Source organism: Narcine bancroftii, chromosome 2, assembly GCF_036971445.1.
Source record: "Narcine bancroftii isolate sNarBan1 chromosome 2, sNarBan1.hap1, whole genome shotgun sequence".
Lineage (NCBI taxonomy): Eukaryota > Metazoa > Chordata > Chondrichthyes > Torpediniformes > Narcinidae > Narcine > Narcine bancroftii.
The window spans coordinates 332871592-332894585 of NC_091470.1; the positions used below are offsets into that span (position 1 = coordinate 332871592).

Consider the following 22994-nt stretch of genomic DNA (forward strand, 5'->3'; position numbering starts at 1 on the left):
TTGTAAGAAAATTTGTTGATAATAATCGACAAATTAGCAAGCAAATTCAGCTCTTGTACACTACTTCCCATTGCATTACAACATCCTCTCAGAAAGAGTGCATATGCTTGTAAAGCCTTTATGTTAATCGCCATAATAATGATGCAATAATTATTTTGACCTTTTAAAACCTTGGTCTGGATTCATATATTGGCAACTTTTGACTAGTTCTTTCACCTGTCCTCCAGTATTCTGTTCTAGGTAATAGACAATCTTTAGCATTTTAAATATTATTTTCAATGTGATATTCAAAGGAATTCATGAACATCAGATGCTGTAATGGATCTCCATTTAAAAACTTGAACTTTCTTCTTGGGTGAACTATATGAGTCTTGTTGCTGCGCTAACATAGCAGAAATTTCATTTTGTTTGCTATGAGTGATAATATATTGTCTTGTCCACCATGGCTTATGACAAGTTGTCTTGTGGTGAATTGTGCTGGCTAAACTTGAACTGGTACCAGAGGTGTTGGTATGTAAGTGATGGCCTGGGTGGGGTTCCTTGACTTGTTGCTGGTTCTTCAACACACAAAGAGATATCAATTGCTGAGTATGATCAACTCACATGATTGAACCTGTCACTGTGTTTCTTCACACAGCTTTTCTTATATCATGTTCTCAAAACATTCCTAGGCTTCCTGCCAATATCTGGCTGGTAGCAATGGCTTTGGTGCTATCTTATCTTCCCAAGGCCACAGGTGTCTGCAGTCAGACATTCTTTGAATTTTAAACTGCACAATCAGACGTCCATTGCTGGTAGACATTTTCTCACAGACTGCTTCTCAATTTTAAATCTGGTTGTAAATTCTCTCAGACGAATTTCTACGATTCTTTCTTTCAAACAAAGTTCACAATTTTACTTTTCTTTGAATAAGAATGTAGATGACACTTTCCAATCTCTTGTATTTCCCAATTTCAAAACACGTCATCTTTACAGAAATGTAAGAGACGATATTCCGAATTACTGTCTTATTAATCCAATAAATCAAACTTTGTAATTGTAGCTGTAAATAGCTTTAATTCATTGATATAAATGGAAAAACATTTTGCATAATTTCACAGCAAGATTTTCATAATGATGGATAAACAGTGCATTCAGCTATATTTAAAGACATAATGATATAAGATGATAATAATAGATGTTAAAATGAAATAATATGAATTGAAAGAAAAGTATATTGATGCTTACACCTCCTCCACGGTTCTTCGAAGAATGAAAGTAAGCTCCCCATACGCCCAAATATTACGACATATGATGTCATACATAACACTATAAACAACAACTTTCTTAAAGGGATAGTCATAAAAGTAACCAAGAAGTAAAAACACAAGGTTTTAACCTTTACATTCACTGCTGTAAGAACTATTCCAGTTTCTCCAGTCTATTCATGTAATTGAACTTTCCCATGCATGGGACCACTTTTCTTATTCCTTCCTGAAGTTTTCACAACCCTATCATTGTGCATGACAAGAACTGGACTCAATCTGCTGGCAATATAAAACTGGTATTTGGTGTACGTCCATTTATTTTCTAACTCTATCCTCTATTTAGAAAGTCCAGGATTCTGCATACTTTCTAAAAACTCATTTCTCAATCATTCCTGTGACCTTCAATATTTTGTGCACTTGTATATCCAGATATCTCTGCTTCTCAACCCACTTTAGAGTGAAAATTGTTGCTTCCAGTGCTTCACTTTGCATCTCTCTGCTTTAAATTTCATTTCCCACAAGTCCATCTATTCTCCCAGCTTGACTAAATTCCCTCAAATCTATTATCATCGTCATCTTTGTTTGCCACACTTCTAATTCAAGGTCATCTGCAGATTTGGAAGTGGTGTCCTATGCAAGTCCATACAATAGATATACGTCAAGGAGAGCAATGGGCCTAATATTGACCCTTGCAAACACCACTGCATGCTTTCCTTTTACTCATATATAACCATTCACCTATCCAGCACAGCCTCAATTAACATTCCATATAATGCTCCATTATAAGGGCTACTGAAACTTAAGATCAGCCATGATCTCGTTGAATGGCGGAGCAGGCTCGAAGGGTCGAATGACCTACTCCTGCTCCTATCTTCTATGTCATTGGGCAAATCTCTCTTTCTCCTCCTAAATCCAATTCATTATCCACCCTGCCACTTGTGCTTCCATTCATGGACTTTATCATGGCTGACAAAATCATGGTGTATGATTCTTATGTAAAATCCCTTTTGAAAGTCTTGAGATGCAATATCAACAGTTTTGACCTTTATGCCACGCTTTGATGTCTCTTCAAAAAAAATCCATAAAATTAGTTAGGTGCCATTTGATTTCAGCACATCTGTGCTAACTTTCCATGATTAATCCTGTTTGTCGAGATGACTTAATTTTGTCCCTGATTATTGCTGCTATCACCATTCTCACTATCAAAATAAAACTGAATTGTTTAGTTGCCGAGTTTATCTTTGCATCCTTTTGTTTTTGGAGCAAGGTATTCCTTGTTAGTCTGGATATCAGAACATAATTGCCTTCAATATTAATTCATTTTACTCTACCATTGTCTATAGCAGCCATTCTCAACTTTTTTTCAGCTATGCCACTCCCCCCTTGGACTCTGTTCAAAGTTTATGGGCCTCCTTCCCTGTGAAGCAGTTAAGTTTTGGTTTCTTCTGTACTTTCTCCTACAGACTACATCGAAAAACGTGAAAAATATTTATGTGAGATGAAAAGAAAACAGATTTTACTTAAATGTGCTGTGAACCCCCTCTCTTCCCCCCCCCCTCTTTCCCCCCCCCCCCTTCCCCCCCACTGATTAGAATGGCTGGTCTATAGAATAACAATTCTGAAAAATGTGCAGTGAGCCTTCTTTGATGGGATACTATCCCCAAGACAAAAGAGTTTATCTACTTTCCTAAATGCCTCTCCTCTCCAACATCATGGAGCAAGCCCAGATAAACCCCACCCCCCCCCCCTAAAGACATGAACTACATTTTTCCCTTTTACATTATTGTTAACAAAAATAGGCAAGAAAATTCTATTTTTTTCACTGTAGTTTTAAAATATTGAAGTGCAGTGGTTGTGAAAACACGATCCTGCCTTCACACTGGCAAATATTTAATGCTTTCTCAACTTGGTGCCCTTTATAATAAGGAAGCACTTTTTGATATTATATGAATGTTCAGTCACTTTGTGCTTCTGTTTAGTTGGAAGAAATGTATCTCAAATTATTATTGTGTTTTTCTTTTCCCAGTACTTAGATGACGCATGCAATTTGCTGTTACTACAGTTAAGCAATTTGTAAGAACAGCTTTTAAAGTCCTCAGCAAATATGCAAGTTAATGTGGAATAGTTCCATGTGATACATTCTGCGTGGAATTTTTTTTTCTAATTTCTTGTCTCAATCTAAATATTAAATTCACAGATTGGCATTTGTGGCCCGGGAATTTCCAAATTATACATCACGGAGCCGGGACCTTTTGGGCCGCTTCGCAATGGGTCGTCGGCACTTGCAGGCTGCTGGATTCTTGGTTGTGGATGTAAGTCTCCAAACATTTAAAATGAGAGTAGCCCATTGTTTTAAAAGTCCAAAAGATGCACTGGTAGCAAAGTCGAGAATATTTAGCATACAATCCCAGCTAGTGAGAGAGAGAGGGACCAAATAGCAGTCAATTTTTAGCAAGGACAATGTCCATAAATATATTTAAAACAGAGGGACATGATTTGAGGAGAATTAACATTTCAGATTGAACATCTGCAGAATTAGAAAAATTATTTAAATAGGCTCAAAACAAAATTAGAGATTATCCCTACAAATATTGCAGCACTCTACAGACCCTTTAGCTTTTTACTTGTCTTGTACCTTATATAGGTGTTTTTTAATTATGAGGGACAGGTGTATCAGCTTTGACAATTCTAATGTTAAAACTTAATTCAAACGTAATCATAATCTGCCAAGAATCCGATGCTAAAAGAACCTATTACGAACAACTTCAGATTGAGAGAGTACAAAATAACAAGTCCAGTAAAATTATGATTTTATGGACTCACATCCTGCTGGTCTTCAGTGAATTTGTTTGTTTTGTCAGCTTCCCTGATACAGATTCAGACCTCACTTCTCCTTCACATGCTGGTCACATCTCCTGTATGCACTTAATTTTTCTACCTATAATTCCCTAATTAAATATTAAGCAATTTAACAATGAATTAATTTCAGTCTTTTTAGCAGCACTTCTTATTACCATATAACCATTTATGGAGCGGAAACAGGCCATGTTGGCCTTTCGAGTCCGCACCAGTTCACTGATTTTGTGCACCCTCTTCAGGCATTGGTCCTGGTAGATCTTCATTCAATAACAATGGGCGAATTCAATGAAGGTGGAATCAGTCGTAGAAATGTTTGAAATGTTGGAGCCACGTTGAAAGGCAGTCTGTTTTATCCTGGACTTGCTTCATTCTGCCTATTTTTACATACTTGCCATTCCTTTCCTTGCTTCTGATCTATTTTAAAGATTGTATCTTCCCAGTTCTTAAGATAATTTACTGTCAGATTGTTGCTTTATCTGTTCTTCCCAATGATTACAGTCCAAGATTGTTTCTCTTTCAGATTTGACCATATTTAATTTAATCCTTTTCTTTGAGTTCCATCCTGTGACATGTTTTGTTGTTAATGAAAATAATCTGAATCATTCTATAATTGTCTTGTCTTTAACCCTATGTTTAAAACTAGAAAATCAGAGTGGAAAACTGTGTGTGGAACCTAGAGAAATGGGGGAGATATTGAACAGTTTCTTTTCTTCGGTATTCACTAAGGAGAAGGATATTGGGAGATGTGGGATAAAAAAAGCAAATTGGGTAAATATGGGGAATATAGAGATTACAAAAGGTGTAGTTTTAAGGCTTTTGAAGAATATAAAGGTGGATAAGTCTCCGGGACCAGACGGGATCTTCCCCAGGACATTGAGAGAAGTGAAGGAGGAAATAGCAGAGGCTCTGGCGGTAATTTTTCGAATGTCATTAGATATGGGGATAGTGCCGGAGGATTGGCGCATTGCGCATGTGGTTCCGTTATTTAAAAAGGGTTCAAGGAGGAAGCCTGGCAACTATCGGCCTATAAGTTTGACGTCTGTGGTAGGTAAATTAATGGAGAAAATTCTTAGAGATAGTACTTATAAACATCTGGATAGACAGGGTCTGATCAAGAGCACTCAACATGGATTTGTGGGAGGAAGGTCATGTTTGACCAATCTGATTGAATTTTTTGAAGAGGTGACTAGGAATGTGGATGAGGGTAGCGCAGTGGATGTTGTCTATATGGACTTCAGTAAGGCCTTCGATAAGGTACCACATGGAAGGTTAGTTAGGAAGGTGCAGTCTTTAGGTATAAATTTTGAGATAGTCAAATGGATTGAACATTGGCTGAAAGGGAGAGGCCAGAGAGTGGTAGTGGATAATTGTCTGTCAGGTTGGAGGCCGGTGACCAGTGGTGTGCCTCAAGGATCTGTATTGGGCCCATTGTTGTTCGTTATATACATTAATGATCTAGATGATGGGGTGGTGAATTGGATTAGTAAATATGCAGACGATACTAAGATAGGTGGAATAGTGGATAATGAAGAAGGTTTTCTAGGATTGCAGAGGGATTTGGGCTGCTTAGAAAAGTGGGCTGAAAAATGGCAGATGGAATTTAATGCTGATAAGTGTGAGGTGCTTCATTTTGGTAAGAAGAATCAGAATAGGACATATGTGGTAAATGGGAGAGCATTGAAGAAAGATTTAGGAGTGACGGTACATCGTTCCCTGAAGGTAGAAACTCACGTGAATAGGGTGGTGAAGAAGGCTTTTAGTATGCTGGCCTTTATCAATCATTGCATGGAATATAGGAGTTGGGAGGTGATGTTGAGATTGTATAAGACGTTGGTGCGGCCTAATTTGGAGTTCTGTGTGCAGTTCTGGTCGCCTAATTATAGGAAGGATATAAACAGAGTGGAGAGAGTGCAGAGAAGGTTTACTAGAATGTTGCCTGGGTTTAAGCATCTGGAGTATGGGGAGAGATTGGACAGATTGGGTCTTTATTCTTTGGAGCGTAGAAGGTTGAGAGGGGATTTGATAGAAGTATTTAAGATTATGAAAGGGATAGACAGAGTGGATGTGGATAGACTATTTCCGTTAAGAGGAGGAAAGTTTAAAACAAGAGGACATGAGTTAAGAATTAAGGGGCAGAGGTTTAGAGGTAACATGAGGGGGAACTTCTTTACTCAGAGAGTGGTAGCTGTGTGGAATGATCTTCCGGGAGAAATAGTGGCGGCGGAGTCAATTGTATTATTTAAGAAAAGGTTGGACAGGTATATGGATGAGAGGAAGATGGAGGGTTATGGGCATTGTGCAGGGAGGTGGGATTAGAAAGGGGTGTTTGGTTCGGTGCGGACTAGAAGGGCCTAATGGCCTGTTTCCGTGCTGTAATTATTATGTTATGTTAAACTCAAAAACTGCAGGTGTTAGAATTTTTAGTAAAAAAATAATTGCTGGAGGAGTAAAATGGGTTAAACAACATCCATGGGTAGAAATGGTCAGTCATTGTTTTAGATCTGAATCCTTTGCTAACCTATGTCTTGATAAACGGTTCATTCTTGAAAAATTGACTGGTCATTTGTACCCATGATCTGATCTGATCTGCTGAGTTCCTCCTGCATTTTTGTCTGCACATAACTCGGAATCTTTGCTTTATGTAGGAGATACAGCTTCACCTGCTCTCATTGTTGTGTTTGGAAGGGTATTAGGTTTGGTGGGTTCACAGGAAGATGATTCCGGACACAAATTACAAACACAGGTAACTTTAATGAACACACAGGAGACAAGCAGGAGAGAACGTCAAATGATACTCAATTACTAGATTACTAAACAACTAGATAGACATTTATATTGGATCCAGATTGGACTCTGATACCAGTGCCTGCCTATATTCTACATGCTCACACTCATGTACACACTACAGACAGGGATTTCCACACACACACTAGTGATTCCTTGTACCAATGGGGGTGTGGCTCTCTGCAAGCACTGATCTCTATCGCAGTACTACAGCTCAGCTTTAGTATAATGCATACTTTACCCGTGACACTTCCAGCGATGTCCACATAGCGACCTGGCGTGGAGCAATGTCCAGAGCTTGTCCAAGAGAGAGAGAGAGAGAATGTGCTTGTGTTATTTTTATATACAGTTCTGATCTGGACACCTAGCCAAAAATGGCCCTGGGTCATTTAAAGCCAACTGTTACGAGCCCAAAGGACCCCAAAACCCAGCAGCAATAGACATCAGCAAGACAAGTAGTTTTAAAACAAAAGTTGTTTTTAATCAACTTTAAACATGAAAACAGAATCAAACTTTAACTTATCTCCATATTTAACTAACCTAAATTAACCCCCTTCTAATTTTAAGCTCACGTGTATGTAATGTGTGTGTAAATTTAAGAAAATATCTTTAGTACACAGTTCAATTTCACTTCTCCTTCTTCCAAGTTCTCTGGATGCAGGCAATTCTTGTACTGTGCACAGAATTTAACGTATAAAGCTCACCAGACTTTGGTGCTTGAAAGGTAAATGTTTACCAATCAGGAAGATTCTTGTAGGGTTTGCAGAGAGAGATTTGTTGTTCTAGGATTTCCACAACTGAGGTACCACCATTAGTCACTTCAATGTCTCGCTGATGAAACTTGCCCCATCAGGGTTTTCCAGATGGTAACCTCTTTCTTCAGTCTATCACAGAGTTCCTTTCTGTTCCACTTATTCCAAGAGAAACATCAGACAGATAGCACTTCCAGCCATCCACTGCTCTGGAACTTTCTGTTTCCAACCAGCTCTTCCTGCCTTGCACTGTTCAGCTCTTTTCAGTGTCAGACACACAAACTGATAGAGCTTATTGAGATTGATCTCTCTCTCTCTCTCTCTCTCTCTCTCTCTCTCTCTCCCCCTCCCCCCCAACTGAGACTACCAGGAGGCCCATGTGACTTTCTCACTTGCAGAAACCCCCACCTTCTTCAGCAAACCACAGGAGTTCTCCCCTCTTGGTCAAGCTGTTGTCTTAGATAAACAAAACCCAGGTATGACCTTTCTGTGAGCACACTATAGGTATTTGCAGCCAGTTTGTCTCCTCCAAAACAATGGCTATTCATTTCATGATGTCATTTCAATTAGCTTCTACTTGTGAAATGTACATAAAAGTCTCCAAAGATCCTGCAGTGTTACTGAATATGAATTCTTCAGACTTTCAAATAAGATCTGTTTTAAAATGTGTGTATGTACGTAACCCACTAATCTTACCAATTCTCCCAATATTTATCCATTACACAACGATGTGCACTAATGGGTGGCTGGAGTCCAACCTTAATTGACAGGTGGTGACTTCCAAATAAGTTTCAGATAGGACATGTGACCACCCAGAATACACACATTCCAGACAGCAGGGAGGCCACATGTTTCTTCACAATCCACACATAACACTTGTTGCTTTAATTAGATCTGGTTTGGATCTCATTTCTATATATTCATCTCCTTGTAAATCTCACAAATTGCTTGAAAAACAGTTTATTATTCACTATTAGGTATTTATTATTTGATATATTAACTGCAAAAAACCCTCAGGTCGAGTATAAACTAAAAGGTTTTTTAAAGTATGAGAAATATGGCTGTAGAGATAATTATACTTGTTTGTTGTACCCTTCCACTGCCTGGCCCCTGCCCTCTTACAGGTTCCATACTATGACTGGTTTGAATTGAAGTCAGAGTGGCAGAAGGTTGCCTACTTGAAGGACAAAATGAGCAAAGCCATAGCTGAAGAATTGGCCCAGTGAAGAGCAGGATCTGCCTCATTCCACAGTGGACCTTGAAGCTGAGTTGTGATGACAGAATGTCCCCTCTGAAAGCCATGCAATGAAAAGATCAGTGGAGTCAGTGCTTGGGATGATTTTCATTGTACATATTATATTTTAAATTAAAGGAATGCTTTGGTTCCACAGTCTGTGTTTGGGAGGTACAGAGATTTTGCAAGATTTACATATCATGCATAGCCCTGTTTAGCATCCAGGATGCCCTCCTTCCCACATCCTACAACTTTTCATTTCACCTTTTTATCTCTTGGCATTGAGGTGAGATACGGTTGTTTTATTCAAAGCGCTATACATGATGGGTATTGGAGGCCAACAATCAAAATTCAAAAGAACAAATACAATTGGAAGTCAACTATACCTTATTGATTGAAGTTTGAATTTTCTTTGTAACTTTAGAATAATAAATATTTTCTTATATTTTGATTTGTAAGACCAGAAAATTCTGACCTTTATTTCTGTCCCTCCCTACCAACCTTCCCTCTACCCTCTTCATTCCTTCAGATCTTTGTTCAGTCAACATCTATTCCTAGTTGCATTCTTTGCTTCTGCCTAGCCTGGGCAAGGGAATGGAAATCTGGTCCAATTCCAGACTGTGTGTAATAACGTGTACATTTTGTATATTTTTAGTGACTTGATTGTATGTTGCACACCATCAGGATTCCTCCACTTTTTTATGGTAACCTCATAAAATTTGACAGTGACACAATAAGATTTTAAGGATTATTTTTAAGAATGAAAATTAGTGGAGAAGTTTAGGCAGAGAATTGCTGAGCTTTGTACCTTGGCATATGACAGCTGATCACGGGTGGAATTATGACATTTAGAATAATCGGAAGCCAGGAAGAGTGTTGATATCTTAGTCGATTGTAAGGCTGGTAAAAATTATAGAGACAAGGTGGGTCCACAGAAGTACCGAAAAGATTTATGATATTGAGTTTCATAATCCAGTTCCCTTGTGGATTTTCTAGCAGGACTGGTGAGTGAATTAGACTGAATTAGGCACGCATTTCAACATTATAGAGTTTATGCAAAATGGAATCATGCCATTCAGTCCAACCTTTCTCTGCTATAACCATATAACAATTACAGCACAGAAACAGGCCAGTTCGGCCCTTCTTGTCCATGCTTAACACCTCCCACCTAGCCCCATTGACCTGCACCCAACCCATAAACTTCCATACTTCTCTTGTCCATGTACCTATTCAACCTTTCTTTAAGTATTAAAATCGGAACATGCATCTACCACTTTGGCTGGAAGCTCATTCCACACTCCCACCACCCGCTGAGTGAAGAAATTCCCCCTCATGTTTCTCCTATACTTTTCCCCCTTCAATCTGAATCCATGTCCTTTTGTTTGAATCTCCCCCATTCTTGATGGAAAAAGCTTATCCACATTTACTCTCTGTCCCCCTTATAATTTTAAAGACCTCTATCAAATCAATCTTCTCATGCACCGAGTCCCCAATCATTATAACATAACATAACAATTACAGCACGGAAACAGGCCATTAGGCCCTTCTAGTCCGCACCGAACCAAACACCCCTTTCTAATCCCACCTCCCTGCACATTGCCCATAACCCTCAATCTTCCTCTCATCCATATACCTGTCCAACCTTTTCTTAAATAATACAATTGACTCCGCCGCCACTATTTCTCCCGGAAGATCATTCCACACAGCTACCACTCTCTGAGTAAAGAAGTTCCCCCTCATGTTACCTCTAAACCTCTGCCCCTTAATTCTTAACTCATGTCCTCTTGTTTTAAACTTTCCTCCTCTTAACGGAAATAGTCTATCCACATCCATTCTGTCTATCCCTTTCATAATCTTAAATACTTCTATCAAATCCCCTCTCAACCTTCTACGCTCCAAAGAATAAAGACCCAATCTGTCCAATCTCTCCCCATACTCCAGATGCTTAAACCCAGGCAACATTATGGCTCTCCTCTCATCCCCACCCCTTCCCTTCTGAGCTTGGGGGAGGGGGTGGGGAGCGGAAAGCCTCTGCACTGGAGACATGACCGCCTCAACTTTTCACTTGTAGGTCCCCATCAACTATCCAAAATAGTATACAAGGGTACTCTGCAGTGTCTGCATCTTCATCTTCTGACAGTCACCCAGCTACCTGTCTGAATTATAACAATGACCGCTTCCCTGACATTCCTGTTTGCCACTACCTCTGCCTCCTCCAAGGTCCACAGTTCATCCAACTCCTGCTCCAGTTCCTTAATTCGGGTTGTAAGGAGCTGCAGCTGAATTCACCTTCTGCAGATGTAGTCACTAGGGATGAACATCCCACAACTGGAGCAACCCACTGCCCTGGCTGAATCCATTATTTAACTTTAATTAAACAATTTAACTACCTCACCTGGCCTTAACCTCTCTTGTAGTAAGCAAGCTAGCTCTTTCTCAGCTGCTTCTCTTCCAAAGTTTCAAAGCTCCATCCCTTCCTTGTTCCGCTCCTCACTGGCCACTCCTTCAGCTACCCTTCCCATTATCTTAATTACTCAATTTCTCATTCCCACAAATCAACACTCTGCTTAACCCTTCAGTTGCCTTTCTGACTCTTTTTAAACCTTGACTCACCTCTCTTTCTCTGCTGTTTGTTGCTTCTCCCCTCACCTCGACTTTTCCGCGACTCAAATGTTGATCAAGAGTTTCTAACCAAGCTAGTCTCATTTGGCTGAGTTCAGCCCATATCCATCTGAACATTTTCTGTCCTGTCTAAATATTCTTTTAAACATTATAATTGTATCCATCTTTAGCAGTTCTTGTGCATTCCTCTGTGTGTAAAATTTTCCTCTCTGGTCCCTTTTAAATTTTTCCCCTCTCACCTGAAGTGTTTCCCTCTAGCTTTAGGCTCCTCTACAAGAAAAATATGTTTATGACTATTTACCCGAGCTCTGATTAGTGATGGTCCTCGCTCAGCCCTCTCTGCTCTTGAGAGAAAAGACCTGGTTTGTCTAACCTCTCTTTATAATTCAAGCTCACCAATTCCAGTAACATTTTCTTGAATTTTTTTTAATCCATTCCAGCATAATAATATATTTTTTCTCTAGCTGGGTGACTAGTCCTGCACACATCTGCATGGTGCTGTCCCACCAATGTCTTGATGACATCCCAACTTCTGGAGTAAACACTGTCCGATGAAAGACAGTGTGCCAAATGCCTCCTTGTGTCACCACTTTCGTGAACGAAGTACCTCTACCTCCACGTCCCTCTGATCTGAAAAACTCTCCAGGATCTTGCCAGTTACTGAATTTAGAATGATTTTGGAATTCCCCAGTTTTTTTGAGTAGAAACAAGTGGATATGGATCTGTTAGAGATGAATTGAGGCAGATGCGGAGACGACTGATGTTAGAATCATATAATCATGCAGCCAACCTGTGAACATCCTTCTGTATTAATCCCATCGCCCAGCACTTGGTCCATAGTCCTCTATGCCTAAGTAATTGGTGCTGATCTAGAGACTTCTGAAATGCTATCAGTGATTCAGTTTCACTCCCAGGTATCACATTTCAGATATTCAAACTCTGGGTAGAGAAGATGGGACCTTGGTGAGGTCATGAAGATGAAGTCTGAAGTTTATTTCAGTGTCAAGTAAATCATCAAAATCACAATCTTGCTAAGACACAGAGAGGGACAAAATCAGTGAATAGGAAACAGATTGTGAAGAGTGAAGAAAATTAAGTGAAGCTCAAAGAGGTTTGGAGGGAAGATGGAACATTGGCATATTCTGGGGTAATAGAGATTGCTTAGGACAGGGTCTATTTAAACCGGTCTAGGACCAGTGTCCTGATTAATTAAATAGCTAAGATACAGGGAAGAGTTTAAACCAATAAAGTGAGGGAAAGGGTAGAAATAATCAAGTAAATTTTAAAAATTAATACAAGTGAAATGTCAAACTGTTATAACAGTTTTATATAGAAATAGCATGTCAGGAGGGCCAGAAGGGTAACAAAGGTAATTGGGCAGTGATAACTAAATTTAGACACACAGCACGGTAACAGGCCCTTTCAGCCCACGAGCCCATGCCGCCCAATTATACCCAATTGACTTACAAGCCCTGGTATGTTTAGGAATGGTGATAGGAAACTAGAGCCTCCAGGGAAAACTCACGCAGACACGGGGAGAACATACAAACTCCTTACAGTTAGCACAGAATTCGAACCCCCAGTCACCCACCTAGAGAAATGATGCCATTAAGCTGAAAGGATGTAAAAAAAAAAAATTCACAGAGATTTACCGGGACTTGAGGTCTACATTTATAAGGAGAGACTGGAAAGGCTGACATGTTTTCCCAGGAGCTTAAGAGGCTGGGAGGTGACCTTGTTGAGGTATTTAACATCATGAGGGGCATAGATTTGATCAATAGTCATTGTCTTTTTCCTCCAGAGGAGATTAGTTTAAAACCAGAGGGTTATTGTTTTAAGATAAGAAGGGAAAAATTTAAAAGAGACTTGAGGAGTAAGATTTTCACATAGGGGATGCTGCGTGTATGGAATGAGCTGCCAGCAGAAGTTGTAGATGCAAGTACAATTATGATATTTAAGACATTTGGACATTTTCATAGGATTGGGTTATAAAGACCATTGGTTTGGCCAAAGGGTCTATTTCCATGTGGTACAGTTTTCTAATTATAATTCCCCAAACAATATGGGTCAGTGTAACATTGTAAATGAGGAAATTGGAGGTGAGTGTAATAGAGTATTTGGTGTTAATCTACATGGCAAAAATATTAGCAATGATAGGGTGGAGTACACAACATAATTTTCTAGGCATTGTGAAACAAACTTGGTGAGACTATTTAAGACTTGAATAAAATAAAATGAGGCAAAAATAATGAATAGCCTTCTGATTAAAGGGCCTCTAGTGATGAATAGTCATATGAAATAATTTTGCATTCAAATTTATCATTATTTTGTTCAACTGAAAAGAGTGTTTTAAATCTAATTTAAACTCCAAAGGCCATGAGGACCGTGGTAGGCTGGGACACTGCATTAGGATACATGACTGTAGACAAACAGCAACTACTATTTAAATAATTATATATAGTTTATACCAGATTTATTTTCTTTTTAGGCGCAAAAGCCACAATAGGCAATGGTCCTAAGGAGAATTAAAAGCATTATCAGACCAATGGAAAAGGCTTATTGCCAAAATAGGGTTAGACCTATATGTGTGGAAAATTACAGCAAAGACTCAAGACATTTAGAAAGAAATGGAAAATAAAAATACATGAGCAATTTAGCTAGAAGCAAAAGTAGTCAGAAAGGCTTCAATAACAGGACAGGTAGTCCTCGACTTCCAACCGACGTGAGTTACGTCCACCCTCGCGTACATACAATTGATGTTTTTAAAAATATATATTAAAATTTCTGTGCAAATACATACTTTGTATTAAAAGTACAGTGGTATCCACTCCCGGCAGCAGCCGGAGGTCCCCGAGTTAAGACCAATCCGAGTTATGACCAACTTGTCAGACCCAATTACAGTCATAAATTGGGGACTACCTGTAGATCATTGGATTAATTAAATTTTTTTTTAAATTGCATATGCTGCAGGAATGGATTAAAAAACAGCAAATGATGGAAACACTCAGCTGGTCAAGCAGCACCTGTGGAGCAAAAATCCATTAATATTTCAGGTTGAAGCCCCTTCATCAAAACATTGAAATCTGACCACAAAAAAAAGGAGCAGTTTGAAATGTTAACACTGTTTCTTTTTCCACAGGTGTTGTCTGACCTGAGTGTTTCCAGCACTTTCTGTCTTTCACCAGATTAATTGCTTGGTGGGGGTGGGGGGAGGGGGAGGATTGTCTGCAAGGAAAGATTAAGCTGAATGAAAAGTGAGAGATCTCATTGAAGGTTGACAGGGTAGATGCAGGGATCATGTTTACCCCTGGGGGAGTGTCTTGAACCAAGACAAGTAAAGTAAAGGATCAATGCTGGAATGGAAAGAAATTTCTTCTTTGGAATTCTTTACACAGAGGAATTCTGGATATATTCAAGACAGAACTTGGTGGACATTAGGAAAATAAGGGAATCGAGGGAGATGGATATAGTACGAGAATATGGCACAGAGTTACAGGATCATTATGATCTTGTTTGGTTGCATATCAGGGATGAATGGTGTTTTCAACATTCAAAGTTCAATAGCATCACAGAGGGTGGAATGAACTGCTAGAAGAAGTAGTAAAGCCAGGTAAAACTGCAACTTTTAACAGACTTTTGCATAGGTGCGTGGATAAGAAAGTGATATGGGCCAAATGTAGACAAGGGACGAGCTGAGGAACCTGGTCAGCATGGACAAGTCGGTCTGAAGGGCTTATTTCCATGTTATAAAGCATGTTTGTATCCAGGTGGCTTGTATAATTGGCTGCCAATAAATTCCTTTCACCTTTGTTTTCTTTGGCTGCAACATATGGTAACTTAAAATATACATTGTATTTACTCAAACAGCAAAAACACTGCAGCCTTTGGAAATCAGAAACAAAAATGAAACTTGGAACAAGTTCAGCAAGTCAGGCAGGTTTAAACTACTCTGACTCAATCTGCCAAGTTCTGTACTGATAATGGCGGGGATAATATGCACATCACATTCAGATCCCCTCCAGGTGGAAGACCACCCTCACTCAAAAATATATTACGATTCCGTCGTTTCCACAGACTGACACACCCCTATCACTCAGCATCGTTGGGGGTATATTCACCAGAGCAGCACATCAGTTCAAGAAAATGGCTCAAGGGTAACCTGGGATGGGTAACGAATGATGTCATTAGCAATGATGCTCACTCCCAAATAAAAACAATAAAGCAAAACTAAAGTTGGAGAACTGTATCCTGAAGGGACTCAGGCAATTTGGAGGAAAAGGAAACATTGTCTCAAATTATTCATGTTTTGAAATGTGTTCTGTGAATTTATCGCCACAACTCAGCATGAAAACACTTAAATTTGAACCAAAAGGAATGTCCTGCTCAACAGTATCTTGCAGAATATTGCCCAAAAGAACAAGATTGCTTGTTCCTTGATGTGGGGCTGAGGTAGTCACCATGCCCAGAGATTTATCATATTTCTAATTCTCGTTTTCTGGTATAAATTTATTTCAGTTCCTCATTCTAGTTGCTCCGCTATCTTTGTTTCTACAAGACTGATTAACACTATATCTTTTTTGTTTCTGCTACTTCCTTATTCCCAAATATAATGTCTGCTTTCAATAGGCTCCTCTTTACCTTTTGCAAACTTTTTCTCTCAACATACACGCTGAACTATTTCAGCCTCTCACAATACGGCTAATTTAATTTTGCACTTTTCTCAGTCTTTAACAGTAAAGTTCAGATCTTAGTTTTCCAGGTAATGCTGAGGCTTTGAAGGAATCAAGAGGTGCACCAAACTTTATGGATTTCTAAACCTGCCCTGGATTATTGTTTTGTTGCTCTGACCTTTCCCATTAACCTTCAAATTAATGTGATCCTTAAGGCATTGATGTTACGAGACTCTTTAATGATATTGCCATTGAAGTTTATTGAGACATTCTATCATAAATTGAATGGAAATGAGCACATGATGTTCAACATGAATTGTTTCACTTTTAATTTTTTTTTAGAGGGATGAAAAGGCACTTCAGGAAGCCTTTTGAGAAAAAAAAAGGAAGCCTTTTGAGGCCTTCGGATACTTCGATGAAATATAACAAATGAAGTACAGTCACAAAGTATTTTCTATGCAATAATCAAAACATACACATTATATTTCCACAAACAAAAATAAGATAAATATATCATCTGTTTTGTTGATGTTGGTTGAGGAAATAAAATTAACCTCGCACATCGGGAAAAACTTCCCTCTACCATTGCTGCCTTTCAAAGATCATTGTGTGGGATCTAAAGAATGAATCTCATCAATCTCATCATAATGGTAGAGTTGTCATTTGTTCCCTCATTTGACACTCACTGATCATGTTCAGATTCGATCTGAATTGACTGCTGAGCAGAATGTAACAGACCCAATTCCAAGTTTTTGCAGTGTGAAAAAAAATGCTACCTTTGCCACTGTCGCAATATGTATCAAGTTACAGAGGAGTTTTTAAAAAGTCACGTGATGGAGTAGTGACTGGTAAGAAAATACCAGCCCTCTCCAGAAAAGTAAAGAAAAAGCAAAGCCACAAACACAGAAACCATAACAAATTAAAAATAAAAGTGTGGAGAAAATGGCAGCAAAGAAAGAAAAACCAAAAAAAGGGAAGAAAAGAAGAAGGAAAGACGTCGGAAGAGAAAAGTGAAGGCCTTACCTGTACGAGGAGGCCCGCCATGGAGAGAGAAGCCCGCTCCCTGAGGTCAGTGGAAACCCCGAACTCAGGACTACAAAGATGGCTCACGGAGCCAAACAAAGATGCGCAACCGCACATGCGTGATCCACAAGACAAAAACAACACCGACAAGAGGGGGGACCAGCTGAGGAGTAAATCTCCACAGCTGAAACAGACAAGAATAGCAGAACAGCAAGACTCCCAACAGGAAAACATAGAAAATAACGGGAACAAGAAGGAAGAGAATAAAAAAAGGAAATCAGAGAAACAACAGATGACCAACCCAGAGGAAGACGACCAAGACACCTTTAATAAAAATAATAAAAATAATAAAAACAAAAATACCCAACAAAATAAAATAAACAACCCAACAAGAAAATCAGAAGAGACAGAGGTGAAGGACACAGATCCTGGAGTGGACTCGGAAGAAGAGGAGGGAGAACATCAAACTCTACAGAGAAATGGAAGATGAAGGGAAGGGACAGCACATGGATAAAAAATTCTTGAAAGAATATAGGGAAACATAAAAATAATGGCTGACACAAGAATTCAGTGAAATAAAAAGAAGAATAAAAGGTACAGAAGAAAAAGTGAATAGATTAGAGATGGTCATGACAGAAATAGGAAAAAGAGTAGACAAGGTGGAAGAATGAGAAACAGCCATAGAAATGGAGGTAGATGACTTAAAAAAGAAATTGGAAGAATCTGATAAAAAAGTTAAAGAAACACAGTTAGCGTTAGCTCAGAAGATGGATATAATGGAAAACTATAATAGGAGAAACAATATAAAGATAGTGGGCCTTAAGGAAGATGAAGAAAGCAAAGATATGAAGGAATTTATAAAAGAATGGATCCCCAGGGTCCTAGGAAGATCAGAATTACAGGAAGGAATGGAAATAGAAAGGGGACACAGAACATTAGCCCCTAAACCATAACCACAACAAAAACCAACATCCATTCTAGTAAAATTCCTGAGATATACAACAAGAGAAAATACATTGGAGAAGGCAATGAAATAAATAAGAGAAGACAAAAAACCACTGAAATACAAAGGTCAATTTTTTTTTCTACCCAGACATAAGTTTTGAACTCCTGAAGAAGAGGAAGGAATTTAACACAGCAAAATCGACCCAATGGAAAAAAGGTTATAAATTTATGTTAAAATATCCAGCAGTGCTTAAAATAGTTATCCCGGGGCAGCAAAGCAAGCTTTTCTCAGATCCGGAAAAAGCACGAAAATTTGCAGAACACCTACAAAACAGACAGAGAGATGAAGAGATGTAACAAGAACAAAAATGACAACAAACTATATATAAAGAAGAAGAATAAAGTATAAGAAAAAACTAAGAAGGGAAAGAAAGGGAAGAAAGGAAGTAAGGAGGGAATTAAGTGAGCTTTGTTATATATGAAGATTAAAATCTTTTCTGGAGGGGCTGGGTGGGGAAGAATAACAGTCACTGCGAAATCAGTTGACGCTTGCGAGTGGGTTCGCAAATCTAAATGGAGAGGGGAGATGTGGTTGCCCGACAAGGGACAAAGGGAGGGGAGGGACTATTGGGGTTAAAAGAATTTTAGATATGGGAATAGTGGAAATATTTTATGTTTTAGGAATGTTGTCTTACAATGTGTTAAAAAAAAAACCCAGAAATGGATAAGAAGGGAAGGTGGTGATGAGGAAACAGAAAGGAAAGATAAACAAAGTATGAAATGGCCATGTTGAACTATATGACTTTAAATATTAATGGAATACATAACCAAATCAAAAGAAAGAAGCTGTTAAATTTACTGAAGAAAGAAAAAATTGATATAGCATTCGTGCAAGAAACACATCTAACTGAAGTGGAACACAAGAAATTAAAGAGAGATTGGATAGGACATGTAACAGCAGCATCATATAATTCAAAAGCCAGAGGAGTAGCTATATTAATCAATAAAAATGTACCAATCAAAATAGAAGAGGAAATAATTGATCCAGCAGGAAGGTATGTAATGATAAAGTGTCAGATATATTCATAATTTTGAATTTACTCAATGTATATGCACCTAATGAAGAAGATCAAAAATTTATGCAAGATATCTTTTTGAAGATCGCAGATACGCAAGGGAATATACTAATAGGAGGGGATTTTAACCTTAATTTGGAATCAAACATGGATAAAACTGGAAAAAAGACTAACAGAAAGAACAAAGTAACCAATTTTATAATTAAATCGATGCAGGAAATGCAACTTTTGGATATATGGAGGAGACAACACCCAAAGGAGAAGGAATATTCATATTATTTGGGTAGATATAAAACATACTCAAGGATAGACCTATTCCTGTTATCAGTCCACATTCAAGGAAGAGTTATATTTAAGGATAGACTGGATAGTTACATGGAGAGGAGAGGACTGGAGGGGTATGGACCGGGTGCTGGTCAGTGGGACTAGGAGGGTGGGAATTTGTTACGGCATGGACTAGTAGGGCTGAACTGGCCTGTTCTGTGCTGTAAGTGGTTATATGGTTATATGGTTATAGTTAAGAAAACGGAATATAAAGCTAGATTGTTATCGGATCACTCACCCCTGTTATTGGCAATAGAGCTGGAGGACATCCCACCAAAAATGTATAGATGGAGATTAAACTTCATGCTACTTAAAAGACAGGATTTTAGAGAATTCATTGAGCGACAAATTAAAATGTACTTTGAAATAAATACAGAATCAATGAAAAATAAATTTATACTATGGGACGCAATGAAAGCATTCATCGGGGGACAGATAATAAGCTATGTAACTAAGATGAAGAAGGACTACAATCGAGAAATAGAACAGTTGGAAAGGTAAATAACAAATACAGAAAAAGAATTAGCAATAAAGGAAGATACAACTAAAAGAAGAGAATTGACATACAAGAAAATAAAATATGAAACACTACAAACATATAAGGTGGAGAAGAACATAATGAAGACAAAACAGAAACAGTATGAGCTAGGAGAAAAAACACACAAAATACTAGCGTGTCAGCTTAAGACAGAATAAACTAAAAGAATGGTGTTGGCATCAAGGAAAAAGGACAAACAAATTACATATAACCCAACAGAGATCAACGAAAACTTCAGGGAATTCTACGAACAACTATATCAAACTGAAAACGAAGGGAAAGAAGACAAAATAGATGAATTTCTAACTAAAATTGAACTACCAAAATTGCAAACAGAGGAGCAAAATAAATTAATAAAACCATTTGAAATAGAAATACAGGAGATCTTAAAAAAACTACTGAACAATAAAACACCGGGAGAGGATGAACTCCCAATAGAATTCTATAAAACATTTAAAGACTTATTAATTCCTCCTCTCCTGGAAATAATGAACCAGATTGAAAAAACACAAAACATACCAGATTCATGCAAAACAGCAATAATTACAGTAATATCAAAGACGGAAAAAGATCCACTAACACCAGCATCGTATAGACCAATATCTCTACTTAACACAGATGATAAGATAATAGCTAAACTATTAGCAAACAGATTGGCCGACTGTGTACCAAAAATAGTAAAACTAGACCAAACTGGATTTATTAAAAAAAGACAAACAACGGACAATATCTGTAAATTCATTAACTGAATCCATGCAGTACAAGGAAACAAAACTCCAACAGTAGCGGTTGCTTTAGATGCAGAGAAAGCCTTTGACAGAGTAGAATGGAATTATTTATTCAAAGTACTACAAAAATTCAACCTACCAGAGAAATATATTAATTGGATTAAAGCAATATATAAGGGACCATTGGTGAAAGTGACAGTAAATGGATATATATCAAACCAATTTAAATTAAGCAGATCAACAAGGCAGGGATGTCCACTATCTCCCTCACTGTTCGCATTAGCTATAGAACCACTAGCAGAACTGATAAGAACAGAAAATAAAATAAGAGGGATAAAAATAAAAGAAGGAATATAAAATCAGTCTACTTGCTGATGACGTTATAATATACTTAACAGAACCAGAAATATCAATAAAAGAATTACATAAGAAATTGAAGGAATATGAAGAAGTATCGGGGTACAAGATCAACGCAAATAAAAGTGAAGCAATGCCAATGAATAATGCGGATTTCACAAAGTTTAAGAAAGAATCACCATTTAGATGGCAAACACAAGCAATTCGATACCTAGGTATACAACTAAATAATAATCTCGGCCATCTATATAAACTAAATTATCAGCTGTTAATGAAAAAATTACAAGACGACTTAGAGCACTGGAAAGACTTACCACTAACACTGGTAGGAAGGATAAACTGTATTAAAATGAACATCTTCCCAAGGATACAATACCTATTTCAATCATTACCAATTCACCTAACAGAGAAATTCTTTAAGGAGCTAAAGAAAATAATAAGGAAATTCTTATGGAAAGGGGGGAAACCGAGGATAGCACTAGATAAATTAACAGAATGGTACAAACAAGGAGGCTTACAACTACCAAACTTTAAGAATTATTATAGAGCAGCACAATTAAGATACGTATCAGATTTTTATCAAACAAGGGAAAAACCAGATTGGACCAGATTAGAGCTAGATAAAATAGGGGAGAAGATACCTGAACATATACTATATAAGTGGGTTGAAAAATTGGTGCAACATAGGAATTCACCAGTATTGCACCATCTGCTCAACATTTGGAAGAAGATTCACGTAGGAAGGAATAAAATAAATTATCAACTACCAAATTTAATATTGACACAAAATCAACTAATCCCTTTCACAATAAATAACCTTTCCTTCAGAGAAGGGAGAGAAAAGGGATCAAAAGAATAGAAAATTATTTTTCTGGAAATAAATTATTATCTTTTGAACAAATGAAGGTCAAATATAATATAACTCACGATACAATGTTTGCATACCACCAACTGAAAACCTACTTGAAGGACAAATTGGGAAACAGTCTAAGGTTACCAGAAGGAAGCAATTTTGAATATGTGATTACAGACACAATGATAATTTAAAAATTTATAACAAACATGTACATCAAACTGCAAGAAAAGGAGAACAATGAAACAAAATGTAAACCTAAACAAAAATGGGAACAAGATCTAAACATAAAGATAAAGAATGAAACATGGGAAAAGCTATGCTCCGGAACTATGAGAAATACAATAAACATGAGGTTACGCATGATACAATATAATTGGTTACACAGGCTATACATCACACCCCAAAATTTAAATAAATGGGACCCAACAGTATCAGACAGATCTTTTCGCTGTAAAATGGAAACGGGAACAACAATACATGCAATTTGGGCATGTGAGAAAGTGAAAAAATTTTGGGAAGATCTAAACCAGATATTAAATAAAATCACAAAAAGCAATATACCAAAAAACCCAGAGATCTTCCTTCTAAGTAATATAAGAAATAAAGAATTTGGACTCGATTTGGATGGAGGACAAAAAAGATTTATTATGATAGCCCTAGCTGTAGCAAAAAAATGTATAATGTCAACCTGGAAATCAGAAGAGAGCCTGAGAATACAGCAATGGTACATAGAAATGAATAAATGTATTCCATTAGAAAAAATAACATATAATTTAAGAAATAACATCACAATATTCGAACAAATATGGGAACCATACATGAAACACAATAGAGAAATCCTACCACGGACCTCCACCACCTAAAATAACGGAAGGAGAAGACAACGAAATGAACTGACTCAGTTTATAAAAGTAAAAGACAAAAATTTCTTGTTTATTTTTATTAAGTGACGACATTGTTTAACGGGTTTAATGTATCT

The 22994-nt window shown here is 37.7% G+C and overlaps 1 protein-coding gene across 5 annotated transcripts in view; it reads left to right on the forward strand.

Moving 5' to 3' along the window:
* tbrg4 (transforming growth factor beta regulator 4) overlaps nt 1-9334 on the forward strand; it is a 63160-nt gene extending 53826 nt beyond the window's left edge. For 3 of the 5 annotated variants that reach the window (XM_069922104.1, XM_069922102.1, XM_069922103.1), the window contains exons 10-12: nt 2615-2674; nt 3445-3559; nt 8767-9334. In XM_069922104.1, coding sequence (XP_069778205.1) covers nt 2615-2674; nt 3445-3559; nt 8767-8868 — 277 coding nt within the window. In that variant the 3' untranslated portion in view covers nt 8869-9334. The remainder of the gene's footprint in view (nt 1-2614; nt 2675-3444; nt 3560-8766) is intronic. The other 2 variants (XM_069922106.1, XM_069922105.1) reach the window with 1 other exon arrangement.
* Nucleotides 9335-22994: the final 13660 nt, after the last annotated feature.